The sequence below is a fragment of the Mustela lutreola genome, chromosome 3 (assembly GCF_030435805.1).
Source record: "Mustela lutreola isolate mMusLut2 chromosome 3, mMusLut2.pri, whole genome shotgun sequence".
In the NCBI taxonomy this organism is placed as follows: domain Eukaryota; kingdom Metazoa; phylum Chordata; class Mammalia; order Carnivora; family Mustelidae; genus Mustela; species Mustela lutreola.
This window is the reverse complement of record NC_081292.1, coordinates 66,822,249-66,845,620: the sequence shown is the minus strand read 5'-3', so window position 1 is coordinate 66,845,620 and position 23,372 is coordinate 66,822,249. Positions and strand designations below refer to the sequence as shown.

At 38.0% G+C, this 23,372-nt stretch overlaps 1 protein-coding gene across 1 annotated transcript in view; it reads right to left on the bottom strand.

The window, feature by feature from the left end:
- Nucleotides 1-12,550: 12,550 nt before the first annotated feature.
- CPA6 (carboxypeptidase A6) overlaps nucleotides 12,551-23,372 on the bottom strand; it is a 338,450-nt gene continuing 327,628 nt past the window's right edge. The window contains exons 9-11 of the mRNA XM_059166283.1: nucleotides 22,782-22,984; nucleotides 18,570-18,654; nucleotides 12,551-12,995 (exon numbers count right to left, since the gene is read on the bottom strand). Coding sequence (XP_059022266.1) covers nucleotides 12,808-12,995; nucleotides 18,570-18,654; nucleotides 22,782-22,984 — 476 coding nt within the window. The 3' untranslated portion in view covers nucleotides 12,551-12,807. The remainder of the gene's footprint in view (nucleotides 12,996-18,569; nucleotides 18,655-22,781; nucleotides 22,985-23,372) is intronic.

Here is a 23,372-nt window from a genome sequence, read left to right as displayed (position 1 = left end):
GCAATGGTGAGCTCCTACGAGTGTGCCCCAGCTCCTGAGATCCGCCTTGGCCCAGGTCGTGCTCTTCCTGGAGCTGCCTGCCTCTGGTGGCTGGGTGAGACCAGGATATAGAGGCACAGCCATCTGGCATGGCTGGGGACATCCTCCTGGACAGTACTGGCCCCAGAGCTCCAAACTATGTGCATTGTGTCTGGGCTGTGGTTTAGTTGCTTCCACAATCCAGCCCTGCTTCTGTCTCCTTCGTTTCATGGGTGTTGATCCTTAATAAATATCTTGCTCCTCAAACACTGAAATAGAATTGGCTCCTGGAGGACCCAACCTCCAGGCAGACAAACAGGAAGGCATTGGGTTCCAAGTAGTATTGCAAGGCTTTTTCTCAGACACCAAAGTGGTGAGTGTCTTTGAGACCTGATTTGCCCTGATTTTACATATACTGATCAAGAATGACTTTGGAATCTTCACAGAAGGATCTGGCAGGAAGTTTGCCTTTGAAAAATTCTGGAAGTCTGAGAACAGCTCAGGGTAAGTGAAGATTTGTGATGAGCATCAACATTTGGAGTCACATTTAAAATACATTTTATTCTTGGGGCACCTGGGTGGCTCAGTGGGTTAAGCCTCTGCCTTCTGCTCGGGTCATGATCCCAGGGTTCTGGGATCGAGCCCCACATTGGGCTCCTGCTCAGTGGGGAGCCTGTTTCCCCCTCTCTATGCCTGCCTGTCTGTCTACTTGTGATCTCTCTCTCTGTCAAATAAATAAATAAATAAATAATCTTTAAAAATAAAATAAAACACAGTTTATTCTTTGTATGTGTTTTTCTAAATTCATCTCAAATGATAATGTTTGTATATACCTATGTACATGAACCATACTCATAATATGTCTATTTGGATTTACACAGGCTTCATCCCTGGATCCCCCAGGAATGTGAGCAAAAGAGAACATCATAGAGATATTTTTTTCCCATAAAGGATAATATTAGATTACCTATTGCTGGCATTTAAAATTTTATGTCCTGTCTGGTAGTAGACTTTTAAAATGATAATTAGATGCTACTCCAGTGGGTACTTTGAAAAGCACTAAAATATTAAATAACTTGAATATTTAACTTACATTACTGGAACAGGGTTATCTACACTCCTCAGCCCTTACTTCAAGGTGTACCAGTAGAGTCTAGTCTGTCTCCAAAGTATGGAAACAGGAGCTCCTTCCCACCCTAAGGGAGGGTCCTAGGATGCTTCTCTGCAGATATATTGGAACGTATGGACAGTCGCATGACCTGGGTCCCTAAATGACTAGAGGCCTGGTGGTGGGCTTTGCCACGAAGGAAAGGGTAGGCTACCTTATGTGGCATGCTGAGTTGCTAGAGTTGTTTTTTACCTGGCACTCTACCCAGATGCTCTTGAGGTGTCCCTCCCAACCGTCCCTTCCTGAACCCCCTGGCCCAAATCTTCTTGACTTGAAGACCCAGGGTCCATGACCTAAAGCTTTGTTTCATGTCCCTTCTTTTAGTTACTTCCTCAGGTTCTGACAATGCCTCCCTGTAGACCAGATCCACATCCAGTATCCTTGTCCCCCGTTTGAGGGTGGGGGATGGGGTACTATCTTTAGGGCTTTACGGTGATTTCAGAGGAAGTAAATAAAAATATGTGATACTATAGCAAGATGCATTTTGAATATGTGAAAATGAAAACAACTTCATGTACATGAAGTTCTAGAATGATCAAAACTACAGTGACAAAAGTCAGAACAGTAGTTGCCTCTGAAGGGGAAATTGGATAGGGGATAGAGGATGTTTACTAGAGTGAAGGAAATGTTCTAAATCTTGCTGGGGTGGGGTTATTTGTCAAACTCATTGAACTGCTTATTTAAAATCTGTAAATTTTATGTAAATTAAAAATATATAGGATGGCAGCTCAAAAATGGAAAAGAAATGACTGTATAAAACTAATTCAGGGGGTGCCTGGGTGGCTCAGTGGGTTAAGCCTCTGCCTTCAGCTCAGGTCATGATCTCAGCATCCTGGGATCGAGCCAGGACATTGGACTCTCTGTTCAGCGGGGAGCTTGCTTCCTCCTCTCTCTCTGCCTGCCTCTCTGCCTACTTGTGATCGCTCTCTCTGTCAAATAAATAAATTAAAAAAAAATCTTTAAAACTAATTCAGGTAAGATTTACATTTCAAACTTTTTTGGCAAATTTTCTGACCTAGGTAGGGGCAGTTAAAGGAAAGGACTCATCAGTAACATACAAGTCTGTGAAGGCATATACAAACATTTTTATCCATTATTAGTTCTTATTAGCAATTCAGAATCTGGTATGAAACAAAGTTCTTTGAACAGAGAGGAAAATTGTTTTTACATTTCATGAATTCATGTTAGTTAGATGAGATTTGGTACACTTTTCTTTAGCTTTTGTCTTTAGCCAACACCCAATATTTCTACCTACAGGTAGCCACAAATATAGGTGACCCTTTGTCCTGCTTGTTCCCGTCAAGTGAATACCAGTTAGTGTATGCTCTTGACAGACAAGGGCAGCTCACTCAGAGACCAAACACCACATGGCCCCGGAGTGGTGAGAGACAGGTAGGGTGATAATTTCTAAAACTGGGTGAGGTGACATAACCCTGTGGAGTATGCCAAATGCTGGCCAGATCAAAACACTCTTGAGTATGGATGCCAGAAAAACCCAGGGCACAAGATGAAAAATTCAGTTTGGATATCAGACAAGCATCAAATAATCTTTTAGTATAATTATGCATGGGGTACTTATATATATCCCTTTCATAAATGGGGTATATAGACACACACACACAGGACATAACTGCAAAGGACATAATTAGATTAAAAATTTATTTAAATCTGAAATTCAAATTTAACTGGCATCCTATATTTTTATTTGTTAAATCTGGCAACTCTGTGCTTGGGGTATGCTGAAAGGGCAAGTTTTCTTTTTTTTGTCAGTTTGTTTTCAGTGAAAATCTGAGACACACAAAATCTGAGCATGTGTTTCTCAAACTTCAGCTTGTATTTGAATCACCTGCAGAACCTGATGAAACAGACTACTGAGCCCAACTTTCTGATTGACTAGGTCTAAGGTGAGGGCGTGAAACTGGACATTTTTAACCTCCCAGGCATTGCTGATGCCAGGGATCGCATCTGAGAACTGACTGGAGGCAATCCATTATAGATGTATGCGTAAAGATTGCTAAAAATACTATGTGAAGGTATGCTATTCATTGCCTTTCTGTCCAGCACACTAAGCTGTGCTTCACTAACAAGGGGCAACACATCAAACATATCATGTATTGTCATGTAATATCAATAAACCATTTATTATATATAGTTGCTTATGTTGCCAGACTTGATAGCCACTCTATAGGTTAAGTGCCTCTGTTGTGAACAGATTGCCTTTTAATGTGTGTGACATTAAAACTCCATATTAAAATTAGAATAGAATTAAAATTTTGATAAGGTCATTAAATAGGAACATCAGAGAACCTTTGCTAAATTAGATGCCAAATAAATATTCAACAAGGTGAGACCCTCATGAATTTATTTATATTTTATTAAACACCACCACAATTTCCAAATATGAAATTCCAAATAGAATTTCCAATTTCCATTTTTATTCTTTCCTTTTTTGAGAGAGAGAAATACATAGGGAAAAAATGAAAGAAGATTTATCTGGAAAAAACCCAGAAGATTTGTCTGAATCCTTTGACCACTGTTAGGAGATATTGGTCTACCATAAATAGATGTAAAATGTAAGAAATAACTTAACAGAGATATATACTGTTGTATATATAGGTGAAATGATAGGATATCTAAAATTTTCTTTAAAATACTGCCTCAAGAGGGGCGCCGGGGTGGTTCTGTCAGTTAAGCATCTGATTATTGGTTTTGGCTCAGGTCATGATATTAGGGTTGTGGGATAGAGTCCTGTGTTGGGTTCCGTGCTTAATACAGTCTGCTCGAGTTTCTCTCTTTCCCTCTCCCCCTGCCCCTGCGCTTTCTCTCTCTCAAATAAATAAATACATAAATAAATATTTTTAAAAAAGTACTGAACAGGGGTGCCTGGGTGGCTCAATGGGTTAAGCCTCTTCCTTCGGCTCAGGTCATGATCTTAAGGTCCTGGGATCAAGCCCTGCAACAGGCTCTCTGCTCAGCAGGGAGCCTGCCTCCCGCGCTCTCTCTCTGCCTGACTCTGCCTGTTTGTGCTCTCTCTGTCAAATAAAAAGAAAAAAATATTGCAACAGGAAAAAAGAGGAAAGATGAAATAAGTTTGGCAAAATAAGATGTTGATAATTTGTTGAAATTGGTTGTTAGGAGCATGGGGTTTATGCTACTACACTACTTCCCTTTGCAGTATGACTAAAAAATTTCTGAAATAAGTTAAAAAAAATCTCAGGATTTGGCTTATGTTCTCAGCTTTGCAACTAATTAGAGAAGAAATAATATTCAGATCACTTAAATATTCTGTGCCTTAATTTTTTACAAATGATTGGATAGCAATTAGCAAGAAATAATTGGGCTAGGCTTACTGTATAGGTAGCACTCAGATGTTACTATCTAAATTCCCAGGGATGTTGTCAGATTACTGGAAAATATAATGCACTTAAAACAACTAAAATCAGTTTTCAGGTATTATTGTCACAAAGTCTATTTTGGAAATTCTTCGAGTACAAATGCTTGGAGCACAGGTCCGTAGTAAATGAAGGTTCCCAAAGATTTTTCTTTTTCATGTGTATTTAAGAAGAGTTATTTAGGTTAGGTATCTGCTGAGAGAGCAGAGCAGCTCAGACTCCTACACTGGAATAGGACAGACAAAAAAAAAAAAAAAAAAAAAAAGTTGCACATCTTGATTCTTTTGTGTTTCCAAAGAAAAAGCAAATCTTTAAGAATTCTAAATGCCATCTGTATCTACTAACAAGGTAAAATAATTTAATTTGAACACTTTTGTGGTTGATTCCCTAAAAGGCAGGTAAATACAGGAGGAAAACTTAAAGGTCAAGAATATGCAAGCTTTTGTGTCTGGTGCCCTGTGTGCACGAGCATGAGCAGTTGAGAAACTTCGGAATGCAATCCAGGCATGGCTTTGTTCCCCATCTAGAACAGGGGAGATGATGTCCCCCCTTATTTGTGAACTTAAAGCCATGGGTATGGTTCAGGTCCAGAAATGGGCCATGGCCTGAAAGTCTGGGGAGAGGAGTGTGTGACTGTACATCCAGCCATCAATGGGATGGTAAACTGAGCCCTGCCAACTAGCACTGAAGATGGAGGAACAGGTGCAAGCTATGATGAGAATGTGCCTGCACTCAGTGGTGTGGTGTGGACATGCGTGCTATATGAACAGCGCAGGGTGCACTTGGCCTCCTGAATTATTGTTAATTTTTTCCTATAGTTATTAAACAATTAGTCCTTGCCACAAGCAATTACTCTCTGCATTCTGTACAAAGAGGGTCAAAATTCTTTCATAGTGTGTGTTTAACAGTATTTTCTCTGTTATGGACTGAATGTTTGCATCCTCTCCTCATTTATACGTTGAAGCCCTAACCCTCTGTATAGATGGATTTGGAGATGGGGCCTCTGTGGAAGCCATTATGGTTACATGAGACCGTAGTTGTGGGGCTCCATACAGTAGGATTAGTGCCCTATGAGAAGAGACACTAGGGCACTTGTGTTCCCTCTCTCTCTCTGTATCTTTCTTCCCCCTCACTGTATTCTCCCTCCCCACCTTCTACCTCCCCCATGTGGTCAATGATAGGCAAACCAGGAGGTGAAGGCTTATTAAGAACTGAATTGTCTAGAAGCCTGATCTCAGACTTCCAGCCTCCAGAACGGTGAGGACATAAATTTCTGTTGTTTAAGCCACCCAGTCTGTGGTACTTTGTTATGGTGCTTGAGCAGACTAACACACCCTCCCATGGCCAGATGAAAGTACTTCCTATGGAGAGGAATCTGGAGTCTGAGACTTATAGTTGACCCTTGAATAACAACATGGTGTGATTTGGGGCACTGGCCCCTCTCAAAGTCAAAAATCCTCAGATAACTTTTAGCTCCCCTAAAACTTAACTACTAATAACTTACTGTTGACTGGAAGCCTTGCCAATAACAGTCCATTAACACATTTTGTATGTTGTATGTATTATATACTGTATTCTTACAATAAAATAAGCTAGAGGAAAAAATGTTGGGAAAATCATAAGAGAAAGTATTTACAGAACTATACAGTAAAATATAAGGGGACCCACACAGTTTAAACCTAAGTTGTTCAACAATCAACTGTATTTGGAAAGGCAGGCCAGAGATGGGTGCTTCAGTTGAGGAGAGTGATGGTAGTAGTGGGATTTCCTGAGGAGTTAAGAGGCAAAATCAGAATTATCTTTAGCCCTTCAGGGAAGGGGAAGGGAAGAAGACAGTTTTGTACCAAAAATTTGTATCCAGTCATAGGAGGGACACTTTTACTACTATTATTTAGGAACTCCTTGAAATAAGTAACTGGTTTTAACAAAATAGGTAGATTGCTATAAGATTTGTGGTTGAAATGTTGATTGTGATTCAAAGTGTCTTTTTTTCTTTTTTAAAGGTTTTAAAAATTTATTTATTTATTTATTGGAGAGAGATCATGAGGAGGGAGAGAAGTAGAGGGGGAGGGAGAGAGAGAATCTCCAGCAGACTTAGCTGAGTGTAGAGCCTGTCATGGGTCTTAATCCTGCAACTCTGAGATCATGACCTTAGCCAAAACCAAGAGTCAGATGTTTAAGTGACAGAGCCACCCAGGCATCTTAGAAAGTGTCTTCTAAATGAAGGAAGTTAAGCTAAAGATAAAAAATAATAGGGAATAGACTCTCAAGTATTTTAAAGGGAAGATAAAAGCTAGTGTTCATATTTATGAGTCTAAAAAGAATATCTTGATTTCAAGTTCCCAGTACAAAATTAATTTGGGGAGTGTGTGGTAAATTCTACTCAGAGTTATTATTATTGTCACAAATAATTAGTGAATTATTGACCATTCCTGGTTATCTCAGTGCTACCTCTTTAGGACGTCCTTATGCATCTCCCATGATAGTTTGTGACAGGTGCAGTGACACTTGTTTCAAATGTTCATTCTTTAATGAAATTCTGTTGACCCTGGCACAAAGCCATTAAATTGTCTATTCATGTTTGCTGCAACTACCAAATGAAAACCTTATTCAATATTTCAGACCAATATTGCTTGAGATAGACAGCTGGATCTAAACACATCCAGCAACACAATTTCTGCTTAGTAGCTATCAGTCTCCCTTAAAATACTGAATATAGCTTTAAATTACTGAAGAATTCTAGCTAGGGTAGCAGAGATCTGTGCTTCTTCCAACAGTATAACTGTAATAGAAATTCAGTATCTGAACCTAACACCAGTCATTGGTTGTTGCATATTATTTCTTTCAGAGCATGTATGCTGGACTTTTGGCTCACTTCCATGGAAGGGCTGGGTGTTCCCCACTGGGGAGGCATTTACTTTTGAGTCTGTTTGAAACTTAGAACACGCTGTTTCAGTGTTATGTGGGGAGCTATTCTCTTAGTTTAATTCATAGCTAAATTATGAGGCCAATAATACTCCAGAGTCTAGACACTATTATGTCTTGAGTTACCATTTGATATGCTTCCCTCCCTGAGCCCAGGCTGGTGGAACAAGGATGGATACCCTAGGCAGGCACTTCTTTAGGGCATCCCCTGGGGATAGAGGAAGCAGTCCTAGAAGGCATAGCTACAGAAACACACTGGGGGAATTGGCAGCACATTGGAAATGAGGAGTTAGAGTCTGCTTTAGAAGATCTTCATGTTGCTTTTATCTTCATGTGAATTATTCAGATGTCTTAGCAGTTCTCGGTGCAATTTGTTTTGTGAAATATATTAGGCATTCAGTGTGGCTGTTTTCAGGTTTATTATGCAATATTCTGATTCATGAAAATATTCCATTAAATGCAATCGCTCATGTAATTACTTTGCTTAATCTAAAGCATACTTTAATTAACATTGCACAGAATTCTGATTTAATCAATTAGATTTGATCTAGTATAACTTAGTTGTAAATACTTTTTATGATGCAGCAGCTCAAAATAATTATTGAGAGCAAAGGTAATATATGACACTACCTAAAACTAACACATTTCCTGTGTTAAGAAAAGTAAATCATAATTTGAAAAATTAATATAAAGAATAGATTATTATGTTTTCATTAATAGCCTATTAAAATAATCTCATGAGGGAGTGTTAGAGCTTTAAAAAATATGCTTTATAGTTGTATGTATTCCCTAACAATTAGGCTTGAGAACAAAAGATTAATCTCAAGCAAGATTCACCCTTTTTAGCTTTGTAAATAGGCTCATTAACATAAGTATCTCATGATATTTGTCTACTGTTACGGTTGAGTTTTGTTTCCTCCCAAAAAGATATGCTGAAGTTCTAATTGCCTGTACCTCAGAATGTGACCTTATTGGAAACAGGGTCATTTAAGATCTAATTCGTTAAGATGAGGTCATACTGAAGTAGGATGTGCCCCTAATCCAATATGGCTGCTGTCCTTCTGAAAACATGGCCATGTGAGGACAGAAGACACACAGGGAGAAGGCCATGTGAGAGGAAGGCTGAGTTCAAATTATGTAGCTGCAACCCAAAGAACATTAAAGATTGCGGGCAGTCAGAAACTAGGAAGAGGCAAGGAGAGATTTCCTACAGGTTTCGGGAGGGGGGGGGGCATGGCCATGACCTTGGTTTTGGACTTCCCATCTCTAGAACTGAGACAATAAATTTCTATTGTTTTAAGCCACCCAATCTGTGGAAATTTGTTATGGCAGTCCTATGAAACTAATATAGTCACTAAAACTATCTGAGAGCTATAACTCAACATAACCAGAACCTATAAAATTGCTTTTAATAGTAGTGGGGGAGGGTGAGTGTTTTACTAAACTATTTAAAAAAATGCAGGTGCTGTTTTTAGTTTGAAGTTAACGTTTACATTCCTAAGCAAGTATTTATATTTTTAAATAAAACACTTTTGTTCTCAGCACCCCTTCTCACACATAGCACCTAGCAGAGTGCCTTGAACATACATCTAGCAGTACATTTTGTGACTTAGTTTTAAAAGATTAAAAATGAAAGTAGCCTATAAACATTAAAATGCCCACTTACAGAATTTGAGCTGTAAAATATATATAGTGCTACAGAAATGTGAGAGCAATCACTGAAAAGAATTTACATGATGTTCATGAAGGCAAAATTTCATTCTGAATTAATAAGTGGATAATAAAGAAACTATATACCCATTTAGTTTGTGGATATTCATATTGTATATTTTCTGTTGCCCTCATTTTGACTTTGAAAAAATACTCTATCTACACTATGTGAAGGGCGGGGGGAAATAAAATAATAAAATAAAATAATATAAATGTAAGTTCTTGGTATTAATTTGCCAGTTGATCTCATTATATACGTTATGGAAATTAAAAATATAATAAAAGATGAATTTGGGGGGTTATCTGTAAATTCTTTCCCCTCCCTGAATAGGCAAGTGTTGTTTACTGTTTCGTTGTTGCAGGGATGATAATGTTTGACAGAAAGGCATCAACCGACACCAGCAAATGTTGTGGACAGAGACAGCTAAGAGAGCAAGAGTTACATTGTATGCTCTCAGTCAAAGGGAAGAGTTTCCTGGAGTCAGGGGTCCACACAAGTGACAGTGTGCATCTTTGTCAGGTCCTTTGAGAAGCAGCACCTTTCCATCCTTGAGCGTCTTCATAAGCCTCTGGCCCTTCTGGTTATTCTGAACACTTGGGTTTTCGCCTGTTCTAAGGGCAGAAAAAACTAGTATAAAATAATCCCCAAATCCAGGTAATTTCTGAGCATTTACTGGCAGATGGGATGAATTGAAGTTTAAATTCCCAGATGTACTATTTCTTAGCAGGCTTAAGAGCCTCAAATCTGCCTGAGATCCCTTCCTACAAATATGTAACTGAAACTACAAGATAAAAAGATATATTAGATTTGTAAAGCATAGAAAAAATTAGTATTTCCTGATTATCTACTACACTCAAGGCTCTCTGCTAAGCATTCTACATATAATCGCATTTACTATTTCTTTAAATTTATTTAAATTTAATGGGGCACCCGGGTGGCTCAGTGGGTTAAAGCCTCTGCTTTTGGCTCTGGTCGTGATCCCAGGGTGCTGGGATCGAGCCCTATATCAGGCTCTCTGCTCAGCGGGGTGCCTGCTTCCTCCTCCTCTCTCTCTGCCTGCCTCTCTGCCTACTTGTGATCTCTGTCTGTCAAATAAATAAAATCTTTAAAAAAATAATAAATTTAAATTTAATTTTTTAACTGAAAGGTACTTTTTATAAACATCAAAAAGACTTGGTGGTAAATAGTTGGGTGTGCACTTTAAAAAACACTTTCTTTAAAAGGAATACACGTTGTGTTATGTTTTCATAATTAAAAAAAACAAAACCAGTCCAATAATATGACAAGGCTTATATTAAAAACAGCAGTCCTCAGCCCCACCCTTCCTTACTCCCAATTCCCTTTTCTTAGTCCAATAATTTTTAATCTTCTAAATTATTTCTTCTTGAATTCACTTTCTTATGTCTAAATAACATGCATATCCTGATATTACTTGATTTCTTTTTCTTTCAGGTTTAGATGTTTATTGACTTCCTGCTATGGCAGATGAAGATTTAGCTCTGCTATACCCTTCCTCTCACATACATTACTTCTTCCTCCCCTTCAAATACTTTTTTAATCATAGTTTTTGGTTAAATAAATATTTAGGGCTAATATTATTTTAACTATATAAATACTGTTTATAGCTAAGTCATAGAGTATACCATGATTATATTTCTACTCTTCTGTAGCTCAGTGTTTTCACCAAAGTTAACAACTGCATTTTGTTGTTGTTTGCTTGGTTTCTGTGCTTTTATTATATATTTTATATACCAGATTTTCTGATATATATAAGTAAAAATTGCCTCTGAACATATGTTCTGTTTTGTGTTTACCTTGGAGAACTTCATCTGAGTCTTCAGCTCCTTTTTTCTATTCCAAGTTGCTGGTTCTCTAAGCCTGAGAGGTATCTGTTACTGGGACTTTTCCCTTCACCATTATCTTGAGATTTTTTCCCCATCCCTATCTCCTATGTGGGAATTCCTATTTTCTGAGATCCTACATCTTTTTCTTAATTTACTCCCTCGATTTGGTACAGCATATCCTTCCTGAGAAAGGTTAATAATTTAGGAGCTCAATTTTATGAAAATGTTTGTATTCTACCCTCACATTTCATTGATCATTTTCCTGGGTGAAGATTTTTAGGATAAAATTTCCCCTGACAACTCTGAAGGCATTTCTCCATTGTCTTTAAGCTTCACTAGTGCTGTTGAGAAGTTTCATGTTACTCTAGTCCTCATTCCTTCGTGATTGTTTTGTTTTTTTCTTTCCCCTTCTGGAAGTTTTTAGGCTCATCTTTTCATCCTGGTGTTCATGATGTGTCTTGGTCAGATAAATCCTCCAAGGGGATTTGCATTTCCTTCTCCCAAATACTTGAGGGGTATAATCAGTCTGGGATTAGTCTGGATTAAATTCTTGGTTCGATGTTTATCATACCATTTATACAGTCTGAATTTGAGCCACAAACCAGAGAGAGATGACCTGTGATTCAGCTGCATTGTCTCCCCTCTCTACTCTTGCCAAAACTGAAATAGCCAATTTTCCACTGAGGACAGTTTGGAGGTTTATTTGTAATTTACCCTTGCTCTGAGGGTACAGGCCTTGGGAATCCTAGAATTCTGGTGGGAGGAGAATCTGCTAATAGACTTCCCACCCTGGAGGAGCCTTGGGTTCTGTTCTCTGCTCCCATTCTCCAATACGCTGTGAAAATAAAAGTTTGCATTCACTTGGCTTAACAAATGCTCTCAGGATAACAGTGCACAATTTAGCTCTCCAGGTTTCTGCCTTGCTTGAGATTTTCCTACTTTTTTTTGTTTGATGTTTTAAAGATGATTCAAAAAATTACATTTTGTCCAGAAGTTGTAGTTATTTCCAACAGTCCAGATACCTATCTTGTCATATTTCTGGAAATGGAAACCTGTATCACTTTTCTAAGTCTCAATTTCCTCATCTGAAAAAATGAGATTAAGAGGAGTATCTACCTCATAGTATTTGAGCAATACATGAGATTATTAGTGTAAAGCTCTTAATGCTATGTCTGGGACCTCAATTAATGTTCATATCTGTTTTTGTAACTGGTATTCTTAGAGTCTAAACATGAATGCTCTATCTTGGTATATTTTTATAGGTATACGATGCACTAATGCCAGGTTATGAAGATGTGAAGAATCTAATGTCTTGATAAGTTGTGTATTTATTAAGAAATATAGTTGTCTCTGTTTCAAAAGTTTCCACTGCAAATAAAAACAAAGTGATTGAAAAACATTAATAGCCTAAATATTAATTGAGAAAAGGAGATTTATTGCAGTGAAATCCTTAATTTGTACATTTCTTGAGACAATAGAGCTTGAAAATATCCCCTCCTCCCCTTCCTCAAATATGACTCAAAATGATATAAAACGGAGGATTTCTCTTACAGCAAACTAGGCTATGCTCAGATTCTTTTAACCAATTTTTTATTGCCTCAGAAACTTGAATTGCATAAAGTACATCCTTTTAAAGTCCACAGATATGTTCTTTCTAATAAGTTGCCCTTTTTAAAAACAATTTCCCCCCACTGACAAGTAGCTCTTGCAGAGAACCAGCCTTCTGGTGGTTGACCCAACCCTTGGGTCTCAGGGACATTTCTTTAGGAGGTGCATTGTGATATTCTTCACAGCCAGCATGGTCTCTGTACAGGTTGGTTTGATGAGCACCTCTGGAAGTAAAAATCCAAAATGTCCAGTGTCACGAAGTTCAAAAGCAAATGTGTAGGGTATTCCGTTTTTGTAGGCCCAATCCATTGAGCTACCAGAGCTCACATCTAAAAGTTAAAAACAAAAAACAAAAAACAAAAAAACACCTCGCTGAGAAGACTGCATAATTTTCAAAGTTCATCTATAATACATGCTTACTAGGCTATTTGAAATCCTTCTAATTAAACACTGTTTAAGCAAGAATGATTTAACAGTAGTTCCTTGGTGTTAGGCTCATGGAACTTAAGAATCTGACCTGCCACCATCTTGGAGGATCTAGACTAAGTAGTAATGCTTTTCCAGTGTGATGACCTCAAAATTTCTCAGCCTCAATTTCAGTAACATTTACCTCCACCCTCACTTTAGTCATCCATAAACAACCTAATCCATGGCCCAGTTTCTCTGTTTTCACTCTTTGAGAGGGAGCTGGAGAAAGTCTTTGCTGTAAAATCACACTGGTCACTGATGTCCTCTGTTCTCTCAATGCTGCTCCAGTCTCCTTTTTCTAGAACTTCACTTACCAAACATTTCTCAGGCTCTTGTAGGCCTGTTCCTCACTGAACCATATTCCCCATGCCCATAAAAGGTAATCATCCCACGTCCTCCTCTACTGACATCACAGCCCTCCAGCTGCCCTTCTCCTAGCTCAGAGGCAGAGCCCTGCATGGTTTTTTGTTTGTTTGTTTGTTTCTATGAGGGTTGTCTTTTGATTCCATTCATCATTGTCTTCCTTGGTAGTCAGAGGGTTCCTTCTCTGGGACCTAGTTTCATTAATTAAACCACCTTCTCTTGTATCTGCATTGACCAAAATATTCAAGCACCAGTTTCATATGGCACTTCCTTCTCATGCTATATGCCATCCTTTTTTTTAAATTTGTCCTTTGCTTTAGAACATAAAGAGAATCCATACATGTTGCCTCTATATGCTCAACCACTTTCAGTCTGGTTCTTGCCTCTGCCTGTTTATGAAAACTTTGTTCTTGAAGGTCACCAGCGAGAGCGGCCTAATCTCCTTTTTTGCTTTGCTTTCCCCGCCGCAGACCCCACTTTCAACCTCTCAACAACCTTTAGTGTAGCTGGTAATTTATTGGCAATTCTCTATTTCTGACTCCTGTGACCTCACCTGCTCCAGCTTTTCAGCGCACTAGAGGCAGACGAAGGGTTTGGGCTGTATCAGATCCCACCACTTATTGTGACTTGTCTGAGCCTCAATCTTCCCTTTAGAAAAAGGGATGGTAATACCTACCGCAGAGTGTCATTGTGGAAATTAAACAAAATAATGTGCTAGGATACATAAGACCTTATTATTTTGCATCTTTATGCCCCAAAGTACCTTGTATGTAGTTTTTAGCATAACAGGCTCTTAATAATTATAAATAAAATTTTTATGGAAGAATCTTTATAGGGACAACTGGGGGCTCAGTTGGTTAAGCATCTGCCTTCGGCTCAGGGTCCTGGGATCGAGTCCCATGTCAGCTCCCTGCTAAGCAGGGAGTCTGCTTGTCCCTCTCCCTCTGTGCTCTCTCTCTCTCTCTCTTACTCTTGCTCAAGTAAATAAAGAGAATCTTTAAAAAAAAATTAAAAAAGAAGAATATTTACAAACTTTTTTCTTGAAATTAATATGATCCAGACTGACCTAACTCTGTTATTAAAATATTTTCAGAGTATGTTCATCTGCTCAAATAATATCCTTTTTATCCTATTTTTGCCAGGACAAGTTAGAGATAAATTATGTTAAGATAACAATTAAAACACTCTGCTATTTCTTAGTCTCCCTTTGGTTTGGTTAAGGGCAGAAGGTAGGCTGTGGCTTCATTGTCCCTCTGGGTTAGAGTACACTGGAATTACAAATAGTAGTCATAGAAGCCAGAGTCAGAGTCAGCGTGTGCCAACAGTTACATCATCGTGATGTGACAGCCTCATTTCTATGGTAACAGGTTGTTCTTGGTAAATATAATACTATGACTATGGCTTGATATCAAGCTGAAAAGGTAAACTGTAAGACTGTTTAAAAATTAATGTTTAAACCTAATATATTGTTAATAATTAAGAATATGATTTTAGAAATACTGTATTTCTTTTTTCAGGATGACACTACTGAAAAACTTTTTTTTTTAAAGTATGGTTTTGGTTTTTTTTTTAAGATTTTATTTATTTATTTGATAGAGAGAGAGATAGAGAGCACAAATGGGGTAGGGGCAGAGGGAGAAGGAGAGGGAGTAGTCTTCCCCTGAACAGGGAGCCTGATGTGGGGCTCGATCCCAGGACTCTGGGGTTGTGACCTGAGCTGAAGTCAGGCATTTAACTGATTGAGCCACCCAGGTGCCCCTGAAAAACAGTTCTAAAAAGGTCAGCACGAGACCAATGATCATAGACTTTGAAAACAATTCTGATACTTAAGACATTCATTATTAGGATAAACTTATTTGATAAGCAATGTTAATTGGCAAACCAAACTTTTCTGTGAAGGCTGAAGAAAGCGAGTGGTTAAGAATATAATAATTGGTAGGTAGAAATCAAGGAGAAATTTGGTACTTCACTGAAAGCAAAATTAGATGTCAGTAACTATACATATACATACAACCTATGTGTATGCATACATAGACATTCAGATATACATGATTTCTTGCTAGATTTTCCAACTCATATAGTTGAAAAATTTTAGAGTTTGAGAGGCCATGAGAGATGACGTAGTCTAACTGCTCACTTAACAGTTGTGGAAACCAAAGCCCAGGATTAATATCCTGGCCAGGATTATATCCTGATTAGTGCCAAAATCGGGCTAGAATCCCTGTCTTCTGGTCTTTTGTTCAAGTTCTTTCCATATACCTAGTTCCTCTTTATTTCAATAAAATATTAGCAAATCACATTCAGCAGTACATGAAGGGAATTATTCACCATGATCCAGTGGGATTTATTCCTGGGCTGCAGGGGTGGTTCAATACTTGCAAGTCAATCAACACGATACACCATATTAATAAAAAAAAAAAAGGATAAGAACTGTATGATCCTGTCAATAGATGCTGGAAAAGCATTTAACAAAATACAGCATCCTTTTCTGGATCTTATTGGAAGTCTTAGCCTCAGCAATGAGACAACAAAAAGAAATAAAAGACATTCAAATTGACAAGGAAGAAGTGAAAATTTACTCTATGCTGATAACATGATACTCTATGTAGAAAACCCTAAAGACTCCACCGAAAATTGCTACAATTCATACATGAATTCAGCAAAGTCGCAGGATGTAAAATCAATGTGCAGAAATCTGTGGCATTTCTATATACCAATAACAAAGCAGCAGAAAAAGAAATGAAGAAATTGATTTCATTTGCAACTTCACCAAAACCAGTAAGATACCTAAGAATAAGTAAAGAAGTAAAAGGTGTGTACTCTGAAAACTATAGAACACTTATGAAAGCAATTAAAGAGGACACAAAAAAGGAAAAACATTTTCCATGCTCTTGGACTGGAAGAACAAACATTGTCAAAATATCTATACTATTCAAAGCAATCTACACATTTAATGCAATCCCTATCAAAATATCACCAGCAATTTTCACAGAGCTAGAGTGAACCATCCTCAAATTTACATGGAACCGCAGAAGACCCCAAATAGCCAAAGTAATTCTGAAAAAGCAAAACAAAACGGGAGGCATTACAATTCCAGATTTTGAGCTATATAACAAAGCTGTAGTCATCAAGACCACATGGTCCTATAACAAACACAGACACATAAATCAATGGAATAGAATAGAGAACCCAGAAATGGACCCACAACTATATGGTCAACTAATCTTTGGATTTGTTTGCAGGAAAGAATGTCCAATGGAAAAAAAAATAGTCTCTTCACAAATGGTGTTGGGAAAACCACACAGCAGCATGCAGAACAATGAAACTGGATCACTTTCTTACACCATACACAAAAACAAATTAAAAATGGATGAAAGACCTAAATGTGAGGACAGAAACCAACAACATCCTAGAGGAGAACATAGACAGAAACTTCTTTGACCTCAGCTTTAACAATTTTCTTACTAGACATGTCACCACAGGCAAGGAAAACAAAAGCAAAAATGAACTATTGGGACTTCATTAAGATAAGAAGTTTCTGCACAGTGAAGTACACAGTCAACAAAACTATAAGTCAGCTTACAAACTGGGAGAATATATTTGCAAATTACCTATCTGATGAAGGGTTAGTATCCAAAACCTAAAAAGAACTTACCAACTTAACACTCCAAAAAACAAAACAAAAAACAAATAACCCAGTTAAGAAACGGGCAGAAGATAGGAATAGACAATTTTCCAAAGAAGACATCCAGATGGGTTACAGACACATGAAAAGATGCTCAACATCACTCATTACCAGAGAAATACAAATCAGAGCCATGATAAGATACCACTTCACACCTGTTAGAATGGCTAAAATTAACAACACAGGAAACAATACGTTGTGGTGAGGATGCAGAGAAAGGGGAGCCCTCTTGCACTGTTAGTGGGAATGCACACTGGTGCAGCCACTCTGGAGAACAGTGTGAAGGTTTCTCAAAAAGTTAAAAATAGAAGTGTCCCATGAGCCAGCAGTTATACAACCAAGTATTTACCAAAAAGATACAAAAATACAGACATGAAGGAATACATGCACCTTGATGTTTATAGCAGCATTATCAACAATAGCCAAACTATGGAGAGAACTCAACTGTCCATCAACTGGTGAATGGATAAAGAAGTGTTCCACACACACACACAAATGGAATATTAGCCATCAAAAAGAATGAAATCTTGACATTTGCAATGCTGTGGATGGAGCTAGAGTGTATTATGCTAAGTGAAATAAGTCAGTCAGTAAAAGACATGATCTCACTCATATGTGGAATTTAAGAAAGAAAACAGATGAACGTATGGGACAGGAGAAAAAGAAAAAAAGGTGAGAGGGAAAGAAGCTATAAGAGGCTTTTAACAGTAAAGAACAAATGGAGTTGACGGAAGGAGGTGGGTGGCAGATGGGCTAGATGGGTGATGGTTATTATTAAGGAGGGCCCTTGTTGTGTTGAGCACTGGGTGCTGTATATAAGTGATGAATCATTGAATTCTACTCAAGAAACCAATATTGTACTGTATGTTAACTACCTAAAATTCAAATAATAAATTTATTTGAAAAAGAAAAATATTTTTTTAAAATCACCTTTTAAGGGAAAATTCAGCTGAAGCCATTACATAAGAAATACAATTTCATAGCAAGAATAGTGGAGGAAAGGAATAAAAGGAAAGCTTTTTTAGGGCTGAGACATTACTTCATTATATTCTCAAGGCCCATTTCCACCCTTACAGTAGTTACAATTGTTTAAGGAACCCATTTGGGTACTTTCTACTGTCATAAGATCTCATTTCAACTTTGTAGTCATTACTACATGCTTAGAATAGTCTCTGCTTAGAATTTATTTCAGTTGGTACAGTGATTTATGTCAAGCAGCATAAAACTAATCAAATATAAACTCCCTCCATATTCCTTGGCTAATTTGGTTATCAAAAATTTCTCATTAAGGGGGAACACATTTCTGTTGCTTTTTTTTTAAAGGAAGTCATTTTACAGGATCTTGGTTCAAGAAACGATTCTAACACAAAATACACAGGAAACTTACACAACGTGCTGGAGGCAGGTCCGTATCTATACTGTACCCCATATACTGACCGAAGTGCATTCACAGCTTTATAAGCTGCAGATTCCTGTGAGGGGAAAAGGGAGAGCTGATATCACTTTACATTACCGCATTGAAACCCTTAGAAACACTGGCATGTTGTTTGAGCCTTATCAGTCTTCAATTTGGAGAGCAAGGTTGGGCACATTTGGTAATAGGTATATTTAATAATAATGGTAATAATATTCCTTGTCACATGCTGCAGTTTATATTTTAGAACATATTTATGTCCTTTGACTGATCCTCACACCAAGTCAGTGATCAGTAATATTTCCATTTTACAGACAAGAAAGGAAAGACTCAGCAAGGTTCAATGGGGCAGGCTGGGGTTGCATGACAAGGAGTGGTCCAGGTAAGTGGATATCTTATATCTTCTGATATAAGATATCATATCTTCTGATGCTGACTTAGTGTTCTGTCCTCTTCGCTTTCATTCAGAGACACTTGTTTCTATGAATTACAAAATGCTTGACAGGGCAGAGCCCATGCCAGTCTTCTTCATAGCTACATATGCATTATTTAGCAAAGTGCCTGTGTATAACAGAAGCTTAGTCGATATTTCTTGCATGAGTGTTGAATAAACATAGCTCTGCAAGGGTATCAAGATAATCTTATTGATCCTTAAGTACATACTTCAGTGGCTATGTACAAGGTATTTAAAACACACTTGGATCAATTAGAAACCCTTTAGTTCAGGAAGAGTGTCTTCTCTTATGCTCTTCATTTATCCCTGCAGGAATAGGAATAACAACTGTGGAATGCTCCATGACTTCTAGAGTTACATACGCCTCTGACAGAGCTCAGGTACTGCTAAGATGGAGAAATTCTGAGGCGGAACGCTACCTATCAATGCCCCAAATCAGGAAAAATGAACAACACAATAAAAATACTAAAAGGCGAATGTTCTAACATAAACTAAAGTGATACTGACTACACTTCAAAACATTTTCAAATGGTGTAACAGCATTAGTTTCGATAAGGAGTTAGAGAAGTATTGTATGACCAGTGAGAGGAAAAGAAGTATGGTGAAACCTGTATACAGCTCTCCCGTTTCAATTTGCCTATAAATAATTTATTATACTGGTTGAAGTTCTCTGGGCAACACGGCGCTGTGTGTTGGACCCAGCTTCAGCTTGCTGTCCTCATTCACCTCAGGGATGCATAAGGCAGCATTTGTAGCAAATGCCACTCTTGGTGGATATTAAGGGCCCAGTCTCCATAACCTGGCAGACAATTTATTATTCATCTCACTGAGGATGACATCCTCCTCTCAGGAGCCAACAGAAAAGGAATGTAAACACCATAATAAGATACTTTTACAGAGAATGTTCTGAGATTTTAACATCTTCTCCAATGGTTTCAGCAATATTCCATGGCAAAGGCAGATATTTCTACATTTAGAAGATTACTGTGTTCTGCTGGTGAGGAGAAATTTGTTCCTCATTATTTCAGATGACTAAACTACCCCCAAAAATGTCTTAAGAAAAAAAATACAACCACTTGGCTTATTTACATAAAATATATGCACAGTTTTAGCATTTCGAGCTCATGGCACTTCTGTCACTCAGGTGCAGGTGGAGGCTGATAAGATGGTTGGATATGATCAGTCCGCAAATAGTAAAAACTTCATAAAATTCTCTCGGAATTTTTTCTGGGGTGGTGTAGCCAGACACCTATTTAAAAGAGTTTATGCAATTCCTCCTTTATTTATCGCTTCCTCTTTTCAATTGTTCAAAAGGACCCAGGCCTCACTTAGTGAACCTCAACTAAGTCAGGAATATATTTTTTATTCAAATAGTTCCACATTTAAAGCAAGTTAATGAATGATCTAAAAATGTTAGTGAAACACAGGCTCCTACATTGATGGAATTTTTTTTAACTTTTTTTTTTTAAGATTTTTTATTTATATAATTCACAGAGGGAGAGACAGCAAGAGAGGAAACACAAGCAGGGGCAGTGAGAGAGGGAGAAGGAGGCTTCTTGCTGAGCAGGGATCTGAGCCGAAGGCAGAAACTTAATGTTCGAGCTACCCAGGTGCCCTGATTGGATATTTTTGAACAATTTATTGGAATTGAGAGGTCTCTGTTAACATTCAGAGACTACCTAGTTTCTGAGATTTTTAACTGTGGCATTAGCGACTTAGATTATATGTAACCTGGTAACAGGTGGTATTATTGACAGTCTGGACTGAAAAATTCTTTGCTGCAGGAGGCTGTCCTGTACATTGTAGGATGTTTAGCAGCATCCTTGGCCTCTATCCACTAGCTGCCAATAACATTCTCCAGCCTTGTGATAATCAAAATGTCTTCAACATCATTCAGTGTCTCTGGGAGGCAAAGTCATCCTTGATTGTGAATCACTGGTCTACTCTTTATACCATATCCAAGACAAAGACAAAATCTGATCCAAGACAAAATGAAAATAAGCTTAACTCATGTAATAGTTTTAATATATTGCATACTCCATTTAGTTGTTGTGAGAATATAAATAGACACTGTGCCCAACTTAGGGCGGAATATAAACCTAGAGAAGCATTGTGTGATACAGGGTAGTTAAAAATAGGTTAACAGTCAGGTTAAAAACAACAACAACAACAACAACAACAACAAGCCTATTTGACTCACACAGTAGTTGAGGAATTGCACTTTTTTTTTTTTTTAAGATTTTATTTATTTGACAGATGGAGATCACAAGTATGGGTGATCAGAGTTCTTTGGTAAGTAATCAGTTCACTTTAGGGTACAGGTTGAAACAGCGCCTCCTCCTACTTCCCCACCATCTTGTCTCTTCTGGAGATCACAAGTAGGCAGAGAAGCAGAGAGAGAGGAGGAAGCAGGCTCCCTGCTGAGCAGAGAACCCTATCTGAGGCTCTATCCCTGGGATCTGGGATCATGACCTGAGCTGAAGGCAGAGTTTTTAACCCACTGAGCCACCCAGACACCCCACGAATTGTACTCTTAAATAGAACTACCACCTTTACAAAATTTCTCAAAAGAATTTTCTCAGAGTCTTGGTTATGCCAAGAACAAAGTTCCTCTTTGGACAGAATAGAAGCCTTCCCTCAGGCCTTCCTCAGACTTCCTCCTGTTCTCCATTCCTTCCAGGTCCTAGACATCTGGGTCAGGAATTCCTGCCACTCCAACCAATTGGTGAAGGATTTAGAGTTCAAGGTGTAGGAAGAAAGGGGATGCTTCTCTTTTATCAAAGCTTTTATTTCAAGAACAATTATACATACAGAAGAATATACACATTTTCAGTTTATAACTCAATGAATGATCACAAATTACACACACTCATGTAACCATCGCCCAGGCCAAAGGATAGAACATCAACAACAAAACCCAAAAGCTTTCCTTCCTATACGTCCTCCTAGTCACTGTTCCCTTCCTCTCCCTCATTTCTAACACTGTATATTAGTTTGACCTGGTTTTGAATTTTATAGTCCTTTAGATGCTAGAGACTCTGAATCAGACTCACTTTACAAGGCATTTTGCCCTACAGTGGATAGCTTGTTGGGTTTCTGAGATGAGGAAGAAAGAAACTGCTTTTTCACTGCCAAGTAGTCTTATGCCTGAAGGGCTGTTCATTCTCAGCACCAACTTGTCAGATACATGCCCAGAGACTTAGTACCATTAAGCAAATAGTGCTCATAAATTAAATCTTGCTTTTAATTAATGAGAGTCAGACCATAATTTATGAACAATTATTTACTCAATAAAATTAATTATAGTCCTGCATATTTGACCGAAGCTGTAATACTAATCACATCCATCCTGACAACTTTCTGTGTAACTCGTGCTAAGAATGTAAATTGGTTTGAAACGACTGCATTTGAGAAGCAGCGTAGCGCAGTGGTTCAAAGTGACAAGGTCAGAGCTAAACTGGGGGCTGAAGCCTGATCAGGGTACTTAGTAGCTGTGCATTCTGCGTCTAGTTACTTTATTTCCCCAGGTTTCAGTTTCTTCATCTGTAAAATGGGGACAATAATAGTTACCTATCTCATATGCTTATGGAAAATAAATGAGTTGATATGTAAAAGATGCTTATTAGAATAAACACAATATGTGTTTGCTATTACCATTACTACTCAGACCCCTTTTAGCTTTAGAAAAGAAGCGTAAAGCATGACATGCATGTACAAGTGCAAATACTTACCACACAGCTAAAGTTGGGGATTGTTGCGTATTTGTAAGAATAGGGATACAGCAACATCTGAGCATATGCATGAAAGGAGAGATAAGCTTTAATGTGCTTCCTGTGTTTTCGGAGGAAAGTGGCTACAGCTTTCACTTCTGGCTCAGATTCTGGGAAAGGTCCACAGTATGTATCGTCACAAGGGTGCATAGAAGCTCCTTCATCTGCAAGATAGAAGAGAAAATGGGGTGATGGAAAGCATAGGCAAGAAGCAAGAAACATGAATCAGCTTTATTAAACTGATTTTTTCTTTAGTTTCTATAAGCATAAGGTATTATTAAGCAATTCATCTCACTTCTCATTTACAGAAACCAATACTGAAAAATCCAAGGTGGTTCAAACCACCATGCACAATAGGAGGGTGCCCTGAATAGGAAATAGGCACTGATTGTTTAAATGAGCCTGCATAAACCACTTGGAAAAGGATGGTTTTATCAGTGGGAGACCTAATTCTACATGATCCCCCAGATCAGGTAAGGCTCCTATACCCTATGATCCCTCCATTTTTCCTCCATAACATTTAACACACCTGTAATTAGTGCCCAGTATTTA